Raw genomic sequence first — 23,072 nt, forward strand, 5'->3', positions numbered from 1 at the left:
GCTTAAGTATAAATCTAATAAAAATTTGCAAGATTTGGGCCAGATGCAGTGGCTCACTCCTGTAAACCCAGTACTATGGGAGGCTAAGGTGGGCAGATCACCTGAGGTCAAGAATTCAAGACCAGCCTGGCCAACATGGCGAAACTCTGCCTCTACTAAAAATACAAAAATTAGCTGGGTGTGGTGGTGTGTGCCTGTAATCCCAGTTACTCGAGAGGCTGAGGCAGGAGAATTGCTTGAACCCAGGAGATGGAGGTTGCAGTGAGCCAAGATTGCACTCCTGCCTGGGCAACAGAGTAAGACTCCATGTCAAAAAAGAAATAAAAAATTTCAAGATTTGTATGCTGAAAACTATGAAACACCCAAGAAAAAAATCAAAGAACACCTAAGTAAATGATGACAGATGCCATGTTCATGAACTGGAAGACTCACTACTGCTAAAATGCCAGTTTTCCTCAATTTGATCTATAGATTCAATGCAATCACAATAAAAATCCTCACAGGATTTCTTGTAGATATTAAAAAGCTAAAATTCACATGGAAAGACAAATTAAAAAGGCAGAAACCATTTAGGAGGAATAGAACAAAGTTGGGGGCCTCATACTGTTTGACTGCAATAATTACTATAAAAGTGAAGTAATCAAGGGAGGGTGGTATGAGAAAAAAGGCAGACATGACCAGAGTAGAGTCTAGAAATAAAGCCATAAAAATATGATTGATTTTTGACTAAAGTACAAAGGCATGTCAATGTAGAAATAATCTTTTCAACAAATAGTCCTGGATAACCACATGCCACAAAATTAACCTCCATCTATACCTAACACCTAATACGAATATTAACTTAAAAGGAATCATAGACCTGTTTCCCAAATCTAAAATTATTAAACTTAGGAGAAAATTGTGGGTTGTGTAAAGAACTCTTAGATGCAATACCAAAAACAAAATCCATGAAGTTAATGAATTAAACTTCATCAAAATGAGACTTTTGTACTGAGAAAGACACAGTTAAGAGGATAAAAAGACAAAGCATGCATTGGGAAAAAATACTTGCAAATCACAGATCTGACAGAGAACTTGAATTCGGAATATATAAAGAACTCTTAAAACTCAAAAATAAGAAAACCACCCAACAAAATATGGGCATTTAAATTATGCTGGGACAATGTGGTACCTATTTGGAAAAGAATGAAAACAAAAACCAAATCCAAACCACTACCTCACATTATATGTATAATTTAACTGCAAATATATTATAAAACTAAATGTAAACAGCAAAATGTTAAAAGCACTCATATATGAATATGAAATATTATCTTTACAACTCAAGTTAGGGAAAGACTTCTGAAACAAGGTATCAAAATCATTAACTATTTTAAAAAAACTGAAAAACAAGGCATAGAAAATTAAGACCTCATGTTTAATTATACCATAAAGAATTTTGAAAAGACAAGTTGGAATGGGAGAAGATACCTGCAACACACACAAGTCAAAAAGGGCTCATATCCAGAATATAAAAAGACCCGCTGCAAATTAATAAGAGACAACTCAAAAGAAAAATAGGCAGGAGATTTATGTATGTATGTATGTATGTATTTATTTTTCAGACAGAGTCTCACTCTGTCGCCCAGGCTGGAGTGCAGCGGCACAATCTTGGCTCATTGCAACCTCTGCCTCCAGGATTCAAGCAATTCTCCTGCCTCAGCCTCCCGAGTAGCTGGGACTACAGGTGCCTACCACCATGCCTGGCTAACTTTTGTATCTTTAGTAGAGATGGAGTTTCACCATGTTGGCCAGGCTGGTCTTGAACTCCTGACCTCAAATGATCCACCCACCTTGGCCTCCCAAAGTGGTAGGATTACAGGCGTGAGCCACCGTGCCCGGTCCAGGAGATTTAACAGGTACTTCATAAAAGAGGCTGGCTATACGCATGCCTAATTAACATATAAAATGTGCCTGAAACTGTCATAAAAAAGCAAGCTAAAATAACAACATACAACTATGTAGGAGGAGAAATCAGTTTTTCCCCTCCTACTCACACACCACTCAATACAAAACTGATACTTGATGTGTGGAGGTTGTTTCCTCCCCGGAGGACACCAGCTGGGTGTACTCTAATTCCATTTAATCCTGACACTATCTACCTGAAGATAGTATCAGATCTGAAAGCGAGTGCTCAGTCCCAAAAGACTGCCCCTTACTTCAGATGCCAGTCCCTACTAGTAGGTTTTCACCTATACTTCTCACCAACTGGCTATAAATTGAGGTTCCCACTACCTCCTTCTCAGGTTTGATTAGTTTGCTAGAGGAGCTCAAATAACTCTGGGAACACTTTATTTATATTTACTGATGTATTAATAACACAAAAAAGGGTACAGATGAACAGCCAGATGAAAGAGACGTATAAGGCACGCAGCTTCCATGGAAGGGCATGCAACTTCCATTCCCTTTTTGGATGCACCACCCTCCAGGAACTGCCACATGTTCAGCTACTGGAAAATCCCTGAACCCAGTCCTTTTGGGCTTTTATAGAGGATTCATTACATAAGCATGACTGATTAAATAACTGGCTATTGGTGACCAACTCACATTCAGTCCCTCTTCTTTCTCCAGAGATTGGGGGGTGGGGGGCTTGAAAAGTTCAAGCCCTCTAAACATGCTTTGGTCTTTCAGGTGACAAGCCCTCATCTTGGAGCTATCTGAGGGGCCTCAAACAGCTCAGATAGCACCTCCTAAGCATAAAAAAGACACTTATCACCCCAGAGATTCGAAGGGTTTTTTAGAAGCTATATGCTAGGAAACTGGACTATGTCCAAATAAACACTTTACCGTATACTACATACTTCAAAAACCAAGAATGTGGTCCAAAGATGTGGACGAATAAGAATTCTCACACAGTGCTCATGGAAGTTTAAGTTATTTAATAATATGACATTATCAAGTAAAGCTGAATATATGTATAGCCAAGTATTTATACTATAGAAATGCAGGCTTATGTGTATCAGAAGACAAGTTTACAAATAGTTGCATCATTCAAAATAGAAAAAAATGTGAAACAACCCAATTATCCATCAATAGCAGAATGGATAAACTGTGTTGGATGCATTCAGTGGAATCAGGTCAATTTTTAAAACAAAATAGCATTGCACAAAAGAACCCAGACTCGAAGAAAATATACTGTATGATCCATTTGATTCAAAATATGCAAAACTAAATTATATTGCTTAATAAGTAGGTGGCAAAATTATAAAGAAAACCAAAAGAGACTATTACAAAAATTTACTGGTTACACTGAGGGGTGGGGTGGAAAGTTTTGATCATAAAGTGGTCACCAACAAGGGCACTTCTGAGTTGCTAACGATGTTCTGTTTTCTGATCTGGGTCGTGGTGACATTCACATATTCATTAAACTGTACATTTGTTTTACATAAGTTTATTATATTTCCTAATTTTAAAAAAGTTAAAAGGAGGAGGAAAAAGTTGGTTATGAAAGTGTAACCATTCTTCCAAAATATCAATTAAAACACATCTGAATTAAGAGGTAAAATATATCAAAGAATTGACAGAAGACAAAAGCTCTGAAATGATATTTCCAGCCTAAGAACAGTAGTTTCTTCTGTTGGTTTAGGAAGTTTTGTTTTCCTGAACTAATGTTCAAAATGAAAAAAAGTCACCTGGGCCGGGAGCGGAGGCTCACGTCTGTAATCCCAGCACTTTCGGAGGCCGAGATGGGTGGATCACGAGGTCAGGAGACCGAGACCATCCTGGTTAACGCGGTGAAACCCCATCTCTACTAAAAATACAAAGAATTAGCCAGGCTTAGTGGCGGGCATCTGTAGTCCCAGCTACTCGGGAGGCTGAGGCAGGAGAATGGCATGAACCTGGGAGGTGGAGCTTGCAGTGAGCCGAGATTGTGCCACTGCATTCCAGCCTGGGCAACAGAGCGAGACTCCGTCTCAAAAAAAAAAAAAGTCACCTGAAAACTGAAAAAACTACTTATCCTTTATATACCCATGCCCCCTCCCCAAAGCACCAATTTGGTTCTACACGGAATCAGGAATAAAAGTAGAAATTTTATTACCAGAGATCTGTGCAACACAATCTTAGGGTGGGGGGGAAGTAATCTAGTTTCTGTGTAAACAAAACCCCAAACCCTCACTGTAAATATTTATCTTCCAAACCAATGATGAAACCTTGACCTACAGTATTTGTAACTTTTCTCATATACAGAGACACATGTGTTCTAAATTACGAGTTTATTATCTTTTGAGCTAGTCAAGTGTCAGTTGCCCAAGTACAATTAAGCTAAACAGGCTTCTTTTCCACAAACTTGAAACAGAAAGGGCGAAACAAAACACATATGTACCCGAAATATGGAGAATGGTAGTATTCTCTTATGAAATAGTAAGTCTGTTATCATTTGCAGTTTTCTCTTTATGGTCTGTCAGAGCAGTGACTTCAGAGGGGCAACCTGGACAGTTGACTGCTCCCATCACCAAAACCAAACACACACACACACACACACACACACACACACACACACACACACACACACACTCTCCGCCAGTTGACTGCTCCTATCACCAAAACCAAACTATAAACACACACACACACACACGCACCCCCTCTCCGCCCTAGCCCCCTCAATACCCACACATAATATAACCAAACACCTTTAGATTATAAACTTGCTAAAGTCAGGGGCTATGTCTTCTTTATATTCATTCGCTTCTAATACTTAGTAATTTGTTATGCAGCAATAGATAATGAATATCATACATAAGTATCTTTTTCTGGAGCTCCTTTCCTGGTCTCCCAGATGGTATTACATCAGCCTAATAGGTGTCCATAGCACTCTGAACTTCTCCCTTGTAACAATCATCATATTAATTGGCTTGTTTCACGTTCAATGGCTCTAACTCTGGAGATAGGAATCTTGTTTATTCCCTGTTTTTATACCCAGAGTATGATAAATAGTAGCTATTTAAAAAAAGTCCAACAGCTTAAAACAAATAATCTTTTAGTTCACAGTTTTAAGGGCAGTAATCCAGGCATGGTGTGACTGGGTTCTCTGCTGAGGGTTACACAAAGTCGAAATCAAGGTGTTGATGGGCTGTGTTCTCACCTAGAGGCCTGACTAAAAGAAAAAAAAAAAAATCTGTTTTTTGGCTCATTCAGGCAATGGTCAGTTCTTTGTCCTTCTAAGACCTCCATTTTCCCTTCCCGGTTGTCAGCCACAGGTTACCCTCCACTAGCAGAGAATGCCTGAGTTCTTACCATATGGCTCCCTCCATCTTCAAAGCCAGCAACAGAGAATATCCTTCACATCAAATCCCTCTCATACTTCTAATCTCCTACTCCCTTTGTTCCTAACTCTAGACCCAGATTTAGAGTTCATGTGATTAGGGCAGACCCATCTAGATAATCTCACTTACCTAGAGTCAGCTTTGTGCTTTGCCAGATGACATAAACTAATCTGGAATGAGACCTGATATGGTTTGGCTCTGTGTCCCTACCCAAATTTAATCTTAAATTGTAATAATCCCTAAGTGTCAAGGATGGGACTAGGTGGAGGTAACTGAATCATGGGGGGCAGTTTCCCCCATGCTATTCTCACGATAATGAGTGAGTCTCAGGAGATCTGATGGTTGTATAAGTATGTAGCATTTGCCCTGCTGGCAGTCATTCTCTCTCCTGCCACCCTGTGAAGAGGTGCCTTCTGCCATGATTATAAGTTTCCTGAGGCCCCCACAGCCATGCAGAACTGTGAGTCAATTAAACCTCTTTTTTAATAAATTACCCAGTCTCGGGTATTTCTTCATAGCAGAGGGAGAACAAACTAATACAATACCCTATCATGCTTACAATACCAGAAATAATACAGGGGACCATCTTAAAAGTCTGCCTACCATCAACTGCAGCCTGAAGAATAAACATAAGCTTAAGACGAGGCAAAGGAAGAGGAAGAGAATGCAGGTATGACTGATAATCTGATAAAGGGAAATAACATTAAAAAGCAGGGAGAAGAAATTATGCATGATTGGACTTGCCTTCACAGGAACCAGCATAGTAACTGGCACATATTACTAGACAACTGAATAAACCAATATACCAAATATTATCAAATTAAATAAGCAAGTATTTACAAAAGAGCTTATATGCTTATAGCTACAAGAGAAAAGATAAGAAATTACTTATAATGCTAAGCCACTAGATAGAATTGAGAGGTGACACACCAGGGGAGACAATATGGACAAAAACCTAAATTTGACACAAAAAAAGCTGGGTTAAGATATCTTTGAGATCTTGGAAAGTGACCTGGAAAGTGACTGGAAGTGACCAAATCAAATAATTCCAAGGGCCTTAGTTTTACCTCATCTGTAATGGAGTTGATTTAACTAATCTTTAAGATCCCCTTCCAGTGCTGACTATCCTACAATATGGAAGGCATGGTTTTTGCCCCAGGACAAATTCCCTGTAGGTATTTTAGAATTTAGTTATTAATTCATGTTGTAATCTAGACACTGTTCTATAATAATATATAAAAATACAGACAGCATCCTATTCTAAGTACTGAATTTACTCCATTCTACAAATTTAGCAGTAATCAGATACTTCTAAGGCCTACTTGCTTTTTATAGAATAATAAAACACTAAAATTACACATCAATAACAGGTCCTGTAAAGGCTAAAAATGGCAGGCCCACAGCTAACATCACACTTAACGTACAAAGTTGAAAGCTTTCTTCTAAGATGAGGGACAAGAATGCTGCCCACTCTCACCACTCCTATCCACCATGGTGCTGCAAGTCCTAGCCAGAACAATTAGGCAAGAGAAAGAAGTAAAAAGCATCCTAATAAAATAGAAAGAAATGAAATTTTATTTGCAGACATGATCTTACACTGAGAAATCCCTAAAGAGACACCAAAAAACGACTGAAACTGATGAATTAAGTTGCAAGATACAAAATCAACATACAAAAAAATCAGTAGCCTTTGTATATACCAACAACAAACTATCTAAAAAGGAAATTAAGAAAACAATCCCATTTATAATAGGAACAACAAAAAAAAAGTAATATATTTAGGTGAAAATTTAACCAAACAGATAAAAGATCTGTATACTAAAAACTATAAAACATTAATGAAAACAAATTGAAGAAAACACAAATAAATGAGAAGATATATACTGTGTTCATGAACTAAAAAATTAATATTGTTAAAATGTCCATATTACCCAAAGCAATCCACAAATTCAGTGCAATTCCTATCAAAATTCCAATGTAATTTTTCACAGAAAATAGAAAAACAACCCTTAAATTCATATGAAACAATAAAAGACCATGAAGAGTTAAAAACAATAACCAGCGAAAAGAACAAAGCTGGAGGCATTACACTGCTGATTTCAAAATGTATTATAAAGCTACTGTAATCAAGACAGCATGGTATTGGCATAAAAACAGACACAGTGACCAATGGAACAGGACAGAAAGCCCAGAAATAAATCCACTCATTTATGGTCACTTGATTTTTGACAAAGGTGCCAAGAACACACAATGTGGCAAGAACAGCCTCTTCAATAGAAGATGTTAGGACTGGATATCCAGATGCAGAAGAATGAAACTGGATCCTTATCTCATACCATATATGAAAATCAGCTGAAAATACATTAAAGACTTAAATGTAAGACCTGAAATTATAAAACTACAAACAAGGGAGGGAAGCACCACAATACTGGTCTGGGCAATATTTTTTTGGATATGACCTGAAAGCACAAGCAACAAAAACAAAAACTGGCAAATGGGACTGCATTAAATGAAAAAGCTTTTGCACAGAAAAAAAAAAAAAATTCACACGTATATATTAGCAAACCATATATTTGATAAAGAATTTATATTCAAAGTATATAATAAACTTAACTCAAAGGCAAGAAAACAACCTGATTAAAAGAGGCAAAGGACCTGTCATGATTAATTTTAGGTGTCCATCTGACTGAATTAAAGGATACTTAGATAGCTGGTATTGCATTATTTCTGTAGAAATCTATGAGGATGTTTCTGGAGGAGACTGGCATGTGAGTCATGGACTGAGTGGGGAAGATCTGCCCTCATTGTGGGCAGGTCTGGATGGAACAAAAAGGTGAAGGAAAAAAAAATCACAAATAATAAGTGAAGTGATGGATATATTAGCTTGATTTAATCATCCTACATTGTATACATATACCAAAATATTACATTGTACTCTACAAATATATACAATTATGATTTGGCAATTAAAACTAATATTAATAATAAAAAGCAGAGGTGATGCCATCTATGACTGGACAACTGTAATCATCAAATGCAATCCAACTGTTCGGTAGGCTAGTGTTTAGAATTTCTATTCCAAAAGTACTGCTGGAATATAAAAGAAAATTACCATTTCACAAAATATGTAATGTCTAAGTCTGATAACATTCAGTGGAATGTCAGCTGCTCCAATCAATAAAATTCTTAATGCTGTATACAAAGTTTTGTTGTTGTTGTTGTTTTTAATTCCCTGTTTGAGTTTAGGAGACAGTCTGCAGTGAACAAAGGGGCTGGAATTCTCAGGACAGAGCAACAGAGGAGAAAGTAGTACATGGAGAGACTCCCAAAGATCTTCAGAATCTCCCCTTAGTACTCAACTGAGTACCGAGTGGGAAAGGAGTGTAAGAATACTACTTGAAGCTGGTGAAAGAGACAGCAGTGTTTTTCAACCTTTTCTTCCTTACTACGCTTTTCTGACAGTTTTTCCTAATCATTCCCCATGAAATCTTAATATCGCTGTATTTCTAAGTTATGCATTTTGGCCCTTTAGAGGGCCACAAATCATTGGAATATGTAAGATTGTTCATATACATACATACCCACAAAGAATCTACTTCCTCTCAATTAGGAGTAATATCACCTCCAACGAGAACGACGGATCACAGAGAACAGAGTGTTCTGTTCCAACTAGCCAGTTAGGGAAAACTAATAATTCCTGGAACATGGAGTAGAGTACTCGGCAGAAACTTGTTTCAGTAGTGGAGAATTATTAGGCTACTTTAAAATTAAATAAAATGCCATTTACATTAGGATAAAAAATTATAAAATACAGATAAATCTGACAAAAGACATTTATAATGAAATTACAAAATATTGGTGAGAGAAATAAGCTTTGTTATATACTTTGCATCATACACAAATACTAAGTCAAAATAGACAGCACATTTAAATGTGTGAACTCTGAAAGAGTCAATCCTTCAAGAGGAATCCTGAGTGGCTAAGTGGAACTAAATTTGAAATAGAGTCAAGCAGCCATTTGGTAATTAGAGGTTACACACATACTGAGTGTTCAGGGAAAAATGCCATACTCACTAAACTTTGGGACTTTCATAGTTGTCTGTTCTTGTGTATGCTACCTGAATCAATCAATAGACTGTGATCTGTGCCAAACCATAAGAACTCAACAAGTTTCAAACAATCAGAACTAACTGAGTTTGCATCCCTCATTTGTACAAGCAGATCAGAGTGGGAACCAGGGCAAGATCTTTTGCTATAAAAGACAAATTTTCTCTTCGTTCTCTGAGAACACACCTTTGTTTTGTACAGAAGGCTGCATTTTCCTGGTGTACAAACTGTTAGCTGGCATAAAGCCTCTTTCCTGTTTGAAAGAAAATCCTTTTCAGTGGATTTGTTGATAAATGTAAAACTTAAAACTATAAAACTTCTAGAAGATATGAGCAAAACAACATGACAATGGGACAGTTTTTCTTAAGATACAACACCAAAACCAAGAGCTATAAAAGAATAAATTGATAAATGTGGATGTCATCAAAATAAAACTTGAGCTTTTCAAAAACACTCTTAAGAGAATGAAAACACAGCCACAGATCGAGGACTTGTTTCCAGAACATATAAATAAGAACTCTGAAAACTCAAGAGCAGGAAAACAATCCAATTAAAAAAACTTGCAAGAACATTTGAAAAGACATTTCACCAAAGATATATGGACTGACAAGATCACGAAAAGATGCTCAACATCATTCATCATTACAGAAATACAAATTAAGACCAAATTGAGATATAACTATTGTTAAAATGTTTAAGATTTTAAAAGACTGATTATACGAAATATTTGTAAGAATGTTGAAAATTTAGGATTCTCATATCCTGCTGGTGAGAACGTAAAATGATGCAATCAGTTGGGAAACAGTTGGTCAATTTCTTAAAAAGTTAAGCATGCATATTCAACCATTCCACCACTAGACATTTACAAGAGAAAAAAAAGCATACATTCATACAGGACTTGTACAAAGATGTTCACAGTATGTTTAACTGTAACAGATGAAACAGAGAAGCACCTAAATGTTTACAAGAGGAGTGGATAAACAAATTCTGTATATCGTTACAATGGAATACTACTCAGCAACAGAAAGGAATAAGCTATTAATGCATGCCACAACCTAGATGAATCTCAAAATAATTATGCTGAATGAAAAAAGCAGAAGAAATATTTTAAGTAATAATGACTCAGAGTTTCCCCCAAATGAACGTCAGACAACAAACCACAGATCCAGGAGAACACTAACAGAAAAAATATCCCCCAAAATACATCAAGGCATATCATATTTAAATTGCAGAAAATCAAAGATAAATACAACTCTGAAAGAAGCCAGAGGAAAAAAACTTTACCCACACAGGGGCTAAGATAATAATTATGTCTGACTACGACTCAGGAGCCATGAAAGCAAGAAAAGAGTGCAGAGAAATATTTAAAGCATTGACAGAAAAAAAAATAGCACCAACCTAGAATTCTGGTACCCTGGGAATTGCCTCAAAAGTAAAGAATAAATACTTTCTCAGACAAACAAAAATTGAGAGAATTTGTCAGCTGAACTTCTCTCTTGGAAGAAAAATGTTATAGTCAGAAACTCAGATCTACATAAAAAAGGAAGAACATCAAAGGAGTAAGTTAAATAAAAACATTTTATTTTGAATTGATCTAACAGACAATAGTTTGTTCAAAATAATGGCAGCAATATAATGACAAATGCTCACATATATGTGCTTATGTATGCTTACATGTAAGTGTAAGGAATGACAGCAGTGATACAAGGAATGATAAGGAGGAATTAGGATTCTTTTTTGTTAGATCCTCATACCACTGTGAGGTGGTATAGTGTTGACAGTTAGATGTCCATTAGATTAATATGCATACTGTAGACTGTAAGACATCTACTTAAAAAAAAAAAAGAGGTATAACTGATACCCTAAGAAAGGAGAGAAAATATAATCACATGAAATGCTCAATTAAAACCACAGAAGGCAGAAGAATGGACGATCAATAGGAACAAAAACCAACGGTAACAAAAACAAAACAGTAACAAAAATGTTAAACAGTAATCCACCTATAACAAGAATCACTCTCAATGTCAATGGTCTAAAAACACCAATTAAAAGACAAAAATTGTCAGACTCGATCAAAAAACAATATCCAAGTATATACTGTCTGTAAAAAACCTTTTAAAACACACAGATGCAAATAGTAGGTTAAAAGTAAATGAATGGAGAGGATTCTGAGGACACGGCAGAGTAGGAAGCACCAGGAATCTGTCTCCCCAACTAGAAAACAATTACACTGGCAGAATCTGTCCAATATAACTATTTTGGAACTCTGTGGTATAATGAAGGCTTGCTACTTTCAAGGAAAGACTCAGAGGGGTAAATTATGATTTATTGTGGTCATGGTAAATTGCAATTAATTTTGGTCAATTTCAGTTCTAAGCACAGTAGCAGCTACCCATAATCCACATCTCAGCCCCATGGCATGTACCTGTACCCAAACTATGAAATCATAAAAATGCAAAACTATAAAACTCCTGGAAGATAAAATAGAAAATCCAGATGACCTTGGGTTTGGGGATGACCTTTTAGATACAATACCAAAGGCATGCTCAATGAAAAAGAATCAATAAGCTGTGACTTCGTTAAAATTAAAAAGTTCTGCTCCACAAAAGACATTGCCAAAGAATGAAAAGGCAGCCTGGGAGAAAATATTTACAAAAGACCTATCAGATAAAGAACTGTTATCCAAAATCTGCAAAGAAATCTCAAAACCTAACAAGAAGAAACACAAACCTGTTTAAAAAACAGACCAAGGACTTTAACAGACATTTTGCCAAAGAAGATACACAGATGGCAAATAAGCATATGAAAAGATACTCCACATCATGTCATCAGGGACTTGCAAATCAAAACAACAATAAGACACCACTACGTACCTATTAGAATGGTCAAAATCCAGAACACTGATAACACCAAATGCTGGCAAGGATATGAAACAATAAAGACTCTCATTTATACCTGCTGTGAGTGCACACTGGTAAACAGCCAGTTTGACAGGTTTTTTAACAAAACTAAACATATTCTTACCTTATGATCCTGCAATCATGTTATTTGATTTTACCCAAAGAAGCTGAAAATATATGTCCCAACAAAAACTTGCACATGGAAGTTTATAGTAGCTTTATTCATAACCGCCAAAACTTGGAAGCAACCAAGATGCCCTTAAGTGAGTGAATGGATAAACTGTGGTACATTCAGACAATGGATTAAAAAGAAATGAGCTACCAAGCCATTAAAAAAAATAGAAGAAACTTAAATGCATACTGCTAAGTGAAAGAAGCCAACCTGAAAAGGGTACTTATATCATTCCAACTATATGACATTTTGGAAAAGGCAAAACTATGGAGACAATTTTAAAAAAATTACCAGGGACTGGGGGGAAGAATGAATAGAAGGTGCACGAGGATACGGCAGTGAAACTACTCTGTATGAAACTATAATGGTGGATACATGTCATTATATATTTGTCCAAACTCATTCAATGTATAATACCAGGAGTGAATCCTAATGTAAACTCTGGTTTTTGAGCTATAATGATATATATTAATGTAGGTACATCAATTTTAACAAATGTACCACTCTAATGGGAAATGTTGATAATGGGGAAGGCTATTCATTTGTGGTGGCAGTAAAGTGTATGAGAAATGTCTGTATCTTCCTCTCAACACTGCTGTGAATTTAAAACTGCTCTACAACATAAAATCTATTACACAAAAAGAGCCAGACAAAAAAAATGACATATTGTGTAATTCCATTTATATAACATTCTAGGAAAAAACAAAATGTACAAACCAGGTTAGTAATTACCAAGGGAGAGGAGGGAGGAAGGGATTTCCAAGGGGCAAATGGAGTCCTTTGGGAACCATAGAAATGTTAACTATCTTGACTGTGGTGATGGTTTCATAGGTGTATGCATGTATCAAAACTTAAGAAATTTTACACTTTACATATATGTAGTTTATTATACATCACTTGTATGTCAATAAAAGTGTTTAAAAAAATAAGACTGAGGCACTAGCTGAGACCTTTCAGACCAAAGTTACTTCATTTCAGTATGAAATTTAGGACATAATTTCTCATATTTTTGCTATACCATATAACTATCAATATCTGTATAAGTAATCATCAGCATTATTTCTGAGTATGCAAGTATTGACACTTGAGCTTTATAGAAAATGCCAGTATTTACCTTCCACCAATTCATATAAACATATGCACTAAAATTGCTTTAAACACTGAACCTAGAGGAAAGGTAGTCTATGAAGTTAATAATATATTTAATAACAGATAATAAATACATTTAAAATTTTTTGCTCGTCCACTGAAGTAGAATTTTTGTTAACTTGATGAAAAGATCCCATTTATTACCAATGAAGAGGGTTAATAATAACCCAAATGCCCTCTAAGAGGGAACTAGTTCTGCTAGTTAAATAAATTATTCTATGAAATACAGTTATAAAGAATGAGGAGTCTCTATAGACTAATATGGACTGACTCCTAAAATACACTGGGAATGAAAAAGGAAAATGCAGAACTCATGTATAACATGCTTACTAAAAATAAATACCTGAGTGGAATACAAATTTCTGTATTTTGAACCTCCAAAAACTGCCGGTTCCAGTGGATAATATCTTCTTTGTTTCAGGACCACCATAGTAATCATTTAGTCATAGTGACATAGGACATATACTTGGTTATAGATCTTGGGACAAACCTCAACATTGATGAAGATAATTTACAAATTTGAAACTGGAATCTAGAGGCACTGGCCACACAGAGCTGGAGGGAGGTGTCATTTCTCTTCTGGGAGAAAGCTGAGTTGGTTCTTGTCCCATGCCTGCCCCCACCTTCACTCCACGTTCCATACAAGCCAGCTGAAAGCTGGGTAGATACATCTGAGATGGGGATGGAGGGTTGTGGGCTCCAACACTAGTTACTGTGAATAGCTATAAGAAAAGACCATGTACACACATATGGTTTTAGGACAGAGAGTGCACACAACCTCAAGTAATGAGTGAAGAGATTTTTTAAGAGCTTAGAAACATCAACAGCTTGGTGTATTGACAGGCAGCAGAAGCAACATGTGGCCACTAAGAAAGACTTGTTCAAGATTAGACTGCTTCTTGCTAATTTTCAGAAAAGACTGTATTTGCTGAGCACTTCATCTGAAAAATGTAAAATGAACATCATTTCAATGATCTCAGAAAGCAGTTTTGAGAACTTAAGGGATAATAATAATTTGGAGGACTACTTTTGCAATTCATTTTTGAATAATAAAGTACATCTAAATTCAGAAGCCAATAAGCAGAATATACAAGGTAACACTTTCAAAAATATTAAGTTATATGACACATCTAAGATCTACCACTTAGCTCTTAAATCAGCTCTTTAGAGTTTAAAAAGGGTTGCTCATAATCTCAGCCTTCCTATGTTTAAACACTAAAAACAGTTTGGCTGGATCCTTGTGTAATACTACTTTGACATTTTTATGTACCGAAAAATATGGCACTAAAAGAGGCTTGTGTCTTATTTGTCTCATCACTTGTTTGCAATGATAAAATGTAACAGCAGCACTTGGTATTATAAAAATTACGATTATCTTTGTATCACAGCTTAAAAGGTGGGAGTTCATAGGGCACAGACATAACATTTTAGGGAGAAAAATCCATTTTCCAACTGTTATTGCTTTATAGTACTATTTGGCAGAAGAAAAAATATTTCTCTCTCAACAATATGCTTTATTTCTCCAGTTACTATTAAGTTGGACGCGGGTTCAAATTCCCATTCTGCTATACTAATTCTGCAGAAGGTTAATTTTCATGAATTTTAGTAGAAACGTTAACCTGTCAATTTTACAAAACTGTTGTACAAGTTAAATTGAGTAATATAAAATGGCTTATGCCTATGTCTGTCTCAAAAGTAAAGTTCTACAATTAACACCAATTTTAACACTCAATAAAAAATTTATATTTGTAGAAAATAATTTTCTTATAAAGAAGAATCAAAGTTTTCCTCTAAAATGTGGTATCATTAATATTTCAGATTAACTTATTTGGGTTCTACAACATGGCATTAAGTTCCAGTAAATCTTAGGGAAAGGCATGTATTATTTTGGTCACAAAAATCTAGAAACACAAATGAAAGCTTTTGGGCAAAAGCAGGAGGTCACTGAAAGTCATTTAGAATTTTTACAGTGTCCTGAATTTGGAGTGGGGAAAGACTGTGAAGATCATTAATGTAATAACCCTACACATTTACCAAAAGACAAAAAAAAAAAAAGAAAAGTGAGGGCTGAAGTTAACAGGATTCACTCAACTTATATAGCCAATAAGGCTAAGAAGATATGAAAATCTAGGTCTTCCAACTTAGAGTCCAACTGTTCTTCACGTTCTATGTACCACTCTGCTTTTAAAACATTTTGATTTTAATAGGCATTTCCCCTTTTATGGTTTACAGTGCTTCTTTCACATCCAGGTGACTTATTTTTCCAAAATTTTGCTATTTCAACAGTTTTTAGGCAACTAATAACCTTCCTGTTAGGTTTCTATCCAAATAACTATTTTCCCTTTCTTCCTTCTTATGAAAATCCTGATTTACTTCTGAATTTGGCAATATATTCAATGAAGTCCACTGAAGCCCTATTCCTGCTCCAGGGGATGAACCAGGTGATGAACCAAGACTGATCTAGCAAAAAGCGAATCCCATTCTGCTTTGCTGGTGAATTAGTTTAGAGTAGTCTTGTAACCAATGGAACCTTAGGAAGGAATTTTGTGAGGACTCTTGAAGAGATGTTTTCTCCTCTTTTAAAAAAAAAAAAAAGAAAAGAAAATGTACAGGACAGTCTCTTTTCAAATGTCTTTGGTTGTTTCCCATAAGTACGTGATGCAGCAGTCATCTCTTTATTATGAGAAAGCCAAGAGTTTCACAGAGAAGCTCACCCAGAGCTCTGACATTGCTGTTTTAAACAACCCCAAATTACCATTCTCCAGGTTAAATTATTACACAAGCAAAAAACCTCTATTTATTCAGGTAGTCAATTATTATATCTGTGGCCAAAATCTGCCAAATATAAAACTCTAGTATTTGCTAATGAAACTATGTTACATGACTTCTACCATAGAAGACTTCATGTCATACCAAATAATATGAATGTATAATTTTTTAAAATTAAAGTTTGTTAAAAATCTATTAGGGAAACAAAAAGTTGACTTAAAAAAATAAAATTGACAAACCTTTAGCCAGACTAAGAAAAAAACAGAAGAAGATCCAAATAAAATCAGAAATGAAAAAGGAGACATTACGACTTACACTGCAGAAATCCAAAGGCTTGTTAGTGGTTATTGTAAGCAACTATATATGCTGATAAACTGAAAAATGTAGAAGAAATGGACAAATTCCTAGACACATACAACCTACCAAGATTGAAACAAGGAAATCCAAAACCAGAACAGACCAGTAACAAGTAATGAGATCAAAGCTGTAATAAAAAGTCTTCTAGTAAAGAAAAGGCCAGGACACAATGGCTTCACTGCTGAATTCTACCAAACATTTAAAGAAGAACTAATACCAGTCCTACTCAAAATATTCCAAAAAATAGAGGAGGGAATACTTCCAAATTCATTCAAGGCCAGTATTATCCTGATACCAAAACCAGACAAAGACACATCAAAAAAAGAAAACTACAGGCCAGTATCACTGATGAATATTAATACAAAAATCCTCAACAAAATACTAGCACAACTGAATTCAACAATAAATTAGAAAGATCATGCATCATGATCAAGTGGGATTTATCTGTGGGATGCAAGGATGGTTCAAAACACAAAATCAATTAACATGATATATCATATCAAAAAAATAAAGAATAACCATATGATCATTTCAATTGATGCTGAAAAAACATTTGATTAAAAAATTAAATATCCCTTCATGATAAAAACCCTCAAAAAACTGGATATGGAAGGAACATACCTCAACACTATAAAAGCCACATATGACAGACCCACAGCTAGTATCATGCTGAATGGGAAAAACTGAAAATCTTTCCTCTAAGCCCTGCAACACAACAAGGATGCCCACTGTCACCACTGTTATTTAACATAGTACTGGAAGTCCTGTCTAGCTCAATCAGACAAGAGAAAGATATAAAGGGCATACAAATTGGGAAGGAAGAAGTCAAATTATACCTGTTTGTTGCTGATACAATCTTATATTTGGAAAAACCTAAACATTCCACAAGAAAACTAGAACTGATAAATTCAGTAAAGTTCCAGAATACAAAATCAATGTACAAACATCACTAGCATTTCTATATGCCAACAGTGAACAATGTGAAAAAGAAACTAAAAAGTAATCCTGTTTACAATAGCCATACATAAAATTAAATACTTACGAATTAACCAAAGAAGTAAAAGATCTCTATAATGGAAACAATAAAACACGAATGAAGAAAATTGAAGAGGACACCAAAAAATGGAAAAATATTCCATGTTCATGAATTGGATAAATCAATACTGTTAAAATGTCCTGGCAATCTACAGATTCAATGCACTCCCAATCAAAATACCAATGGAATTCTTCACAGGAATAGAAAAAATACTAAAATTTATGTGGAACCAGAAAAGACCCAGAATAGCCAAAGCTACCCTAAGCAAAAAGAACAAAACTGGTGGAATCCCATTATCTAACTTCAAATTATGCTACAGAGCTATCGTAACCAAAACAGCATGGTACTGTCATAAAAACAGACACGTGTACCAACAGAACAGAATAGAGAACCCAAAAACAAATCCAAACACCTACAGCAAAATTTTTGACAAAGGTGCCAAGAACATATACTGGGAAAAGATAGTCTCTTTAATAAATGCTGCTGGGAAACTGGATAACCACATGCAAAATCATTAAACTAGACCCCTATCTCTTGCCATATACAAAATTCAAATCAAAATGCATTAAATACTTCAAACTGAATCTAATACAAGAAAACACTGGGGAAAATCTCCAGGACATTAGTCTGGGCAAATACTTCTTGAGCAAGAGCTCACAAGCACAGGCAACCAAAGCAAAAATGGACAAATGGGATAACATCAAGTTAAAAAGCTTCTGCGCAGCAAAGGAAGTAATCAACAAAGTGAAGAGACAACCCACAGAACGAGAGAAAACATTTGCAAACTACCCCTCTGACAAGGGACTAATAACCAGAATATAAGGAGCTCAAACAACTCTACAGGAAAAAACCTAATAATCTGATAAAAAATGGGCAAAAGATCTGAATGGACATTCCTCAAAAGAAGACACACAAATGGTGGAAAAAGTTCTCAACATCACTAATCATCAGATATGCAAAACTCAACGAGGTATCATCTTGTCCCAGTTAAAATGGCTTTTATCCAAAAGTCAGGCAGTAACAAATGCTGGTGAGGATGTAAAGAAAAGGGAACCCTTGTACACCATTGGTGGGAATGTACAACCACTATGGAGAACAGTTTGGAGGTCCCCCAAAAAACTAAAAATAGAGCTACCATATGATCCAGCAATCCCACTGCTGGGTATATATCCAAAATAAAGGAAATCAGTATATCGAAGCGATATCTGCACTCCTATGTTTGTTGCAGCACTGTTTACAATACCTAACATTTGGAGGCAACCTAAGTGTCCATCAACAGATGAATGGATAATGAAAATGTGGTACATATACATAATGGAGTACTCGTCAGCCATAAAAAAAAGAGACCCAGTCATTTGCAACAACAGGGATAGAACTGGAGATCATTATGTTAATCAAAATAAGGCAGGCACAGAAAAACAAACATCACATGTTCTTACTTACTTGTGGGATCTGAACATGAAATCAACTGAACTCATGGACATAACAGAAGGATGGTTACTGGAGGCTGGGAAGGGTAGTGGGGGGTTGAGTGGCAGGTGGGGATGGTTAATGGGTACAAAAAAATAGAATAAGACCTACTATTTGATAGCACAATAGGGTGACTATAGTCAATAATAACTTAATTGTATATTTTAAAATAACTTAAATAATGTAATTGGAATGTTTGTAACTCAAAGGATAAATGCTTGAGGGGATGAATACCTCATTATTCAAGATGATTATTTCATATTACATGCCTGTACCAAAACATCCCATGTACCCCATAAATATAGACACCTACTATGTACCCAGAAATTTTTTTAAAACCCACTAAAATAAAAAAAAAAAATCTATTAGGTGTGTTACTAAGAAAGGTGCTGTTTAGTGGTCTACAATATTCAAAACTTCAGGGTGTGACTAAAGAAACTAATCTAAAATTATACAGTGACTATTTAATGGTAGAGAAATAAATCTGAACTTATATCCATTTTAAAAATGTATAAAAACAACTTCAAAAAACTTAAGAGAAACCTGAGTTTCAAAAAGTCCAATGTTATTCTCCAAATACTTATTTAAATAAATTTACTTTGGAAAAACACCACTGTCACACTGACATAAAGCTTAAAAATATTTTATTACCTATTAAAGTCAGTGCATTTAACACCCATTGCCTTTTAAAACCCCATATGATTCCTTATCAAACAAAATCAGATGATATTTACCATCTTAAATTCAAATAATGGCCAAAAAGTTAACAAATCTTGACTTTAAGGCAACACTCTGAACTACTAAGAAAGGGTCACGAGAGAAAAGGCCTAAAAGCAATCATAAAAGTTGTTGTCAAAAACCTTTGTATCACTGAAGACCATCGTCAAAGAGTCACTCTCAAGAAAGGCCTACTAATGAGTGAGCTGATGCTCTCAATGACTCTGAATATTTTTTTAATTTAGGATAAATTGATTAAATATAACATAAAAGTAATATTAGCTACAATAAACTTTGTCATGATGGAGAAATTAGCCCTGGTAAATGGAATTATAGTTCAAACTTTCTAATCAAGGTAGTATTTGTCAGTACTATTAAAATAAAACCAAAATAACAAGAAAACCTTAGCAGTTAAATGGAAAACAAGTTTTCCACCTTTTCATGCGTCTATACCCCTTGAGCTATTTTCTAGGAAACGCATACTCTTCAGTATACCCTGGGTAAAGTAACCAGACACTTCATTTAAAACAAATAAATCATGGCCCGGCACAGTGCCTCACGCCTGTAATCCCAGCACTTTGGGAGGCCAAGGCGGGCAGACCACCTGAGATCAGGAGTTTGAGACCAGCCTGGCCAACATGGTGAACGAAACCCTGTCCCTACTAAAAACACAAATATTAGTCGGGCATGGTGGCAGGTGCCTGTAATCCCAGCTACTCGGGAGGTTGAGGCAGGAGAATCGTTTGAACCCAGGAGGCAGAGGTTGCAGTGAGCTGAGATCATGCCACTGCACTCCAGCCTGGGCAACAGAGCCAGACTCTGTCTCTAAATACATACATACATACATACATACATACATACATACATACATACATACATAAATCCTGAATTAGGTGCATGTGTCCAACTAAATATAAACTTGAAGGCAATTCACTTAGAAGAAGTTTTAAAAAATACATAATGATAGCATTCTGTTCATTACCCAATGTTAAAATTAACAACAGTTTTAGCCAATGATTCAAATCTACTCAGATAATTCATTATTTTAAAAATAAGGTAAAACCTTTTTGTATCTACCTAACATTAAGTGGTCACAGCAGTATTATATTAAAAAAAAAAAAGAGGAGGAGGAAAGATGAGAGTTAAAAATGAGCTTGCAACGGGTGCTTTCTTAAAACCACAATCATTTCTAGGTCTTGGTGTTGCCACAGTGACTTTGTGAATCATATGACTTTTCACCCCCTCCATAACTCAGGGGTACATTTGTTTCTGGTAAAAATATATACATTAGTGGATGTAATTTTGTTAGAGTACATAATGTACTTTCAGCCACAATTTAGTAAACCAAATACTGGCCACTGAAAAAACATACAGAGAGAGAAAATTATCCATATATCCACCTTTCTAAAACTGTCCATCATGTCAGCACTGAACATACTACTGTGTCTTTAAGTCTGAAAACTTTTCGAACAATGACTTTACTGAAAACCTAATCTGACAAAAATTAATCAAGCATCATTGTAAAACACCATGATTATTTACAAAAAGCAAATCTGATCTTATATTTAGATATACACTTAAAAGAATCCTCATTTGAAATGCACAGTTAAGTATTTAATGGTGAAGTATCATGATTTCTGCAACTTACTACATATACATGTAAAAATTGTATATTAATAAATAGAGAAAGCAAATGTGGCAAAATGTTATCAATATCAAAAGTAAGTGAAAGGTATATGGGTAGTCAGCGTGTTTTTTTTTTTTAACTTTCCTGTGTTTGAAAAATTTCAAAGTAAAAAGCTAGGAGAACAAAAGACCCCTACTGGCTGTTACTGCCCTGAGTATATGTCCAATGTTTTCCCTTTTGCCTCAATACCTTCCTGCCCTCATTTAAAACAACTGTTACAGAGTTATATTATGTCTTGTAAACAAAAATCACAATTCTAGGAAAGAATTTTAAAAAGCAGTTTTAAAGGCTGGCATCAGTGAATTAACTGTTTTACCTGAAAGTTAACATCTTCTTTCTTAAATATTAGTGCTCGAACTTCATCAGGATCTCCGTTAAATATAGCTTGCACCAGTGATGGCTAAAATATAAGAGAGTAATAAAAACATTAGAATCATCCATGTGGGGTGACTAAGGATATTTATACATAGTTTCTGAATCTAAAGTTTTCTTCCTTGTAGCAATAATCACTTTTGACATTAGCCAGAAGTTTCATAAAACCAAATCATGTCAAAGTACAGGATTCCTACTTGGAAAAAAAAGGCCTAATTAAAAAAAAATCAATTCAGTTTGACCCAATTTAGGTAGTATAATAAACACAATCAGATTTTATTTCTTGTAAGTAGGAGCCTTTTGTTTCTGTATATGACAAAAAGAAAGACTCTTCCAAATACAAATGTGTGATCTCAACATCTACTTGTGGGACAGAACTTGTTAAGCAATTTCCAGCCCATGAAGGAAGGCTCTTTTGAAAAGGTCTGTTTGGGGCATCAAATTATCTTACATGGATTAGCATTGCATGTATAAAGATACAAATCCCGAGAAAGCAAACCTGGCAGTTGATGAAAACAGCCACTAATCAAAGACCAAAAAATACCGGACACTTAAATAACTTGAAAAGACAAACACATGCATAACTAAATATAATAATTTCTTAATCAACGACACAGCCTCTTGATAAGGTATACTATACTAGTCAAGGAGCCAGCTGACAGTAGCACTAAAACCAAGGTTAAAGAAGATAACTGAATCTCATATAAAGTCTTACATGTAAATACATAAAATTCATTACAGAAAAGGCCATGCCTTGGTGTTGTTGGGGGTAGTCAACCTTTCCTAAAATATGCAGAGTTCCTGATTCTTGTTACATCAGTTTCTGAAACCACAAAATGAAAACAGCAACGTGGTTGCCATAACTACTAATTCTCAGATTATTTTTAAAGTCTTTTAAAGAGATTAAGACATAGTAAAGACTGAAATGTTATCTCAGCATTCAAAAAAGTAAAAATGAAAAATGCATTTTATACAAAAATATAGCACCATATTTACACACGTATTGCTTTAATTTGGGTTGGTAAAGAAACTA

At 35.3% G+C, this 23,072-nt stretch overlaps 1 protein-coding gene across 12 annotated transcripts in view; it reads right to left on the bottom strand.

Annotated features, from left to right (window-relative positions):
- Nucleotides 1–23,072, bottom strand: part of ANKRD28 (ankyrin repeat domain 28) — a 205,222-nt gene that overhangs the window by 111,837 nt on the left and 70,313 nt on the right. For 9 of the 12 annotated variants that reach the window (XR_008660509.2, XM_055295488.2, XM_055295485.2 and 6 more), the window contains one exon: nt 21,984–22,067. Coding sequence is in view for 10 of the 12 variants with exons in the window: in XM_055295488.2 (XP_055151463.1) it covers nt 21,984–22,067 (84 nt within the window). In the remaining 2 variants the exon portion in view is untranslated. Of the gene's footprint in view, nt 1–21,983; nt 22,068–22,754; nt 22,863–23,072 lie in introns of those variants that run through there. The other 3 variants (XR_010113920.1, XM_063610759.1, XM_055295484.2) reach the window with 2 other exon arrangements.

Source organism: Symphalangus syndactylus, chromosome 10, assembly GCF_028878055.3.
Source record: "Symphalangus syndactylus isolate Jambi chromosome 10, NHGRI_mSymSyn1-v2.1_pri, whole genome shotgun sequence".
NCBI lineage: Eukaryota > Metazoa > Chordata > Mammalia > Primates > Hylobatidae > Symphalangus > Symphalangus syndactylus.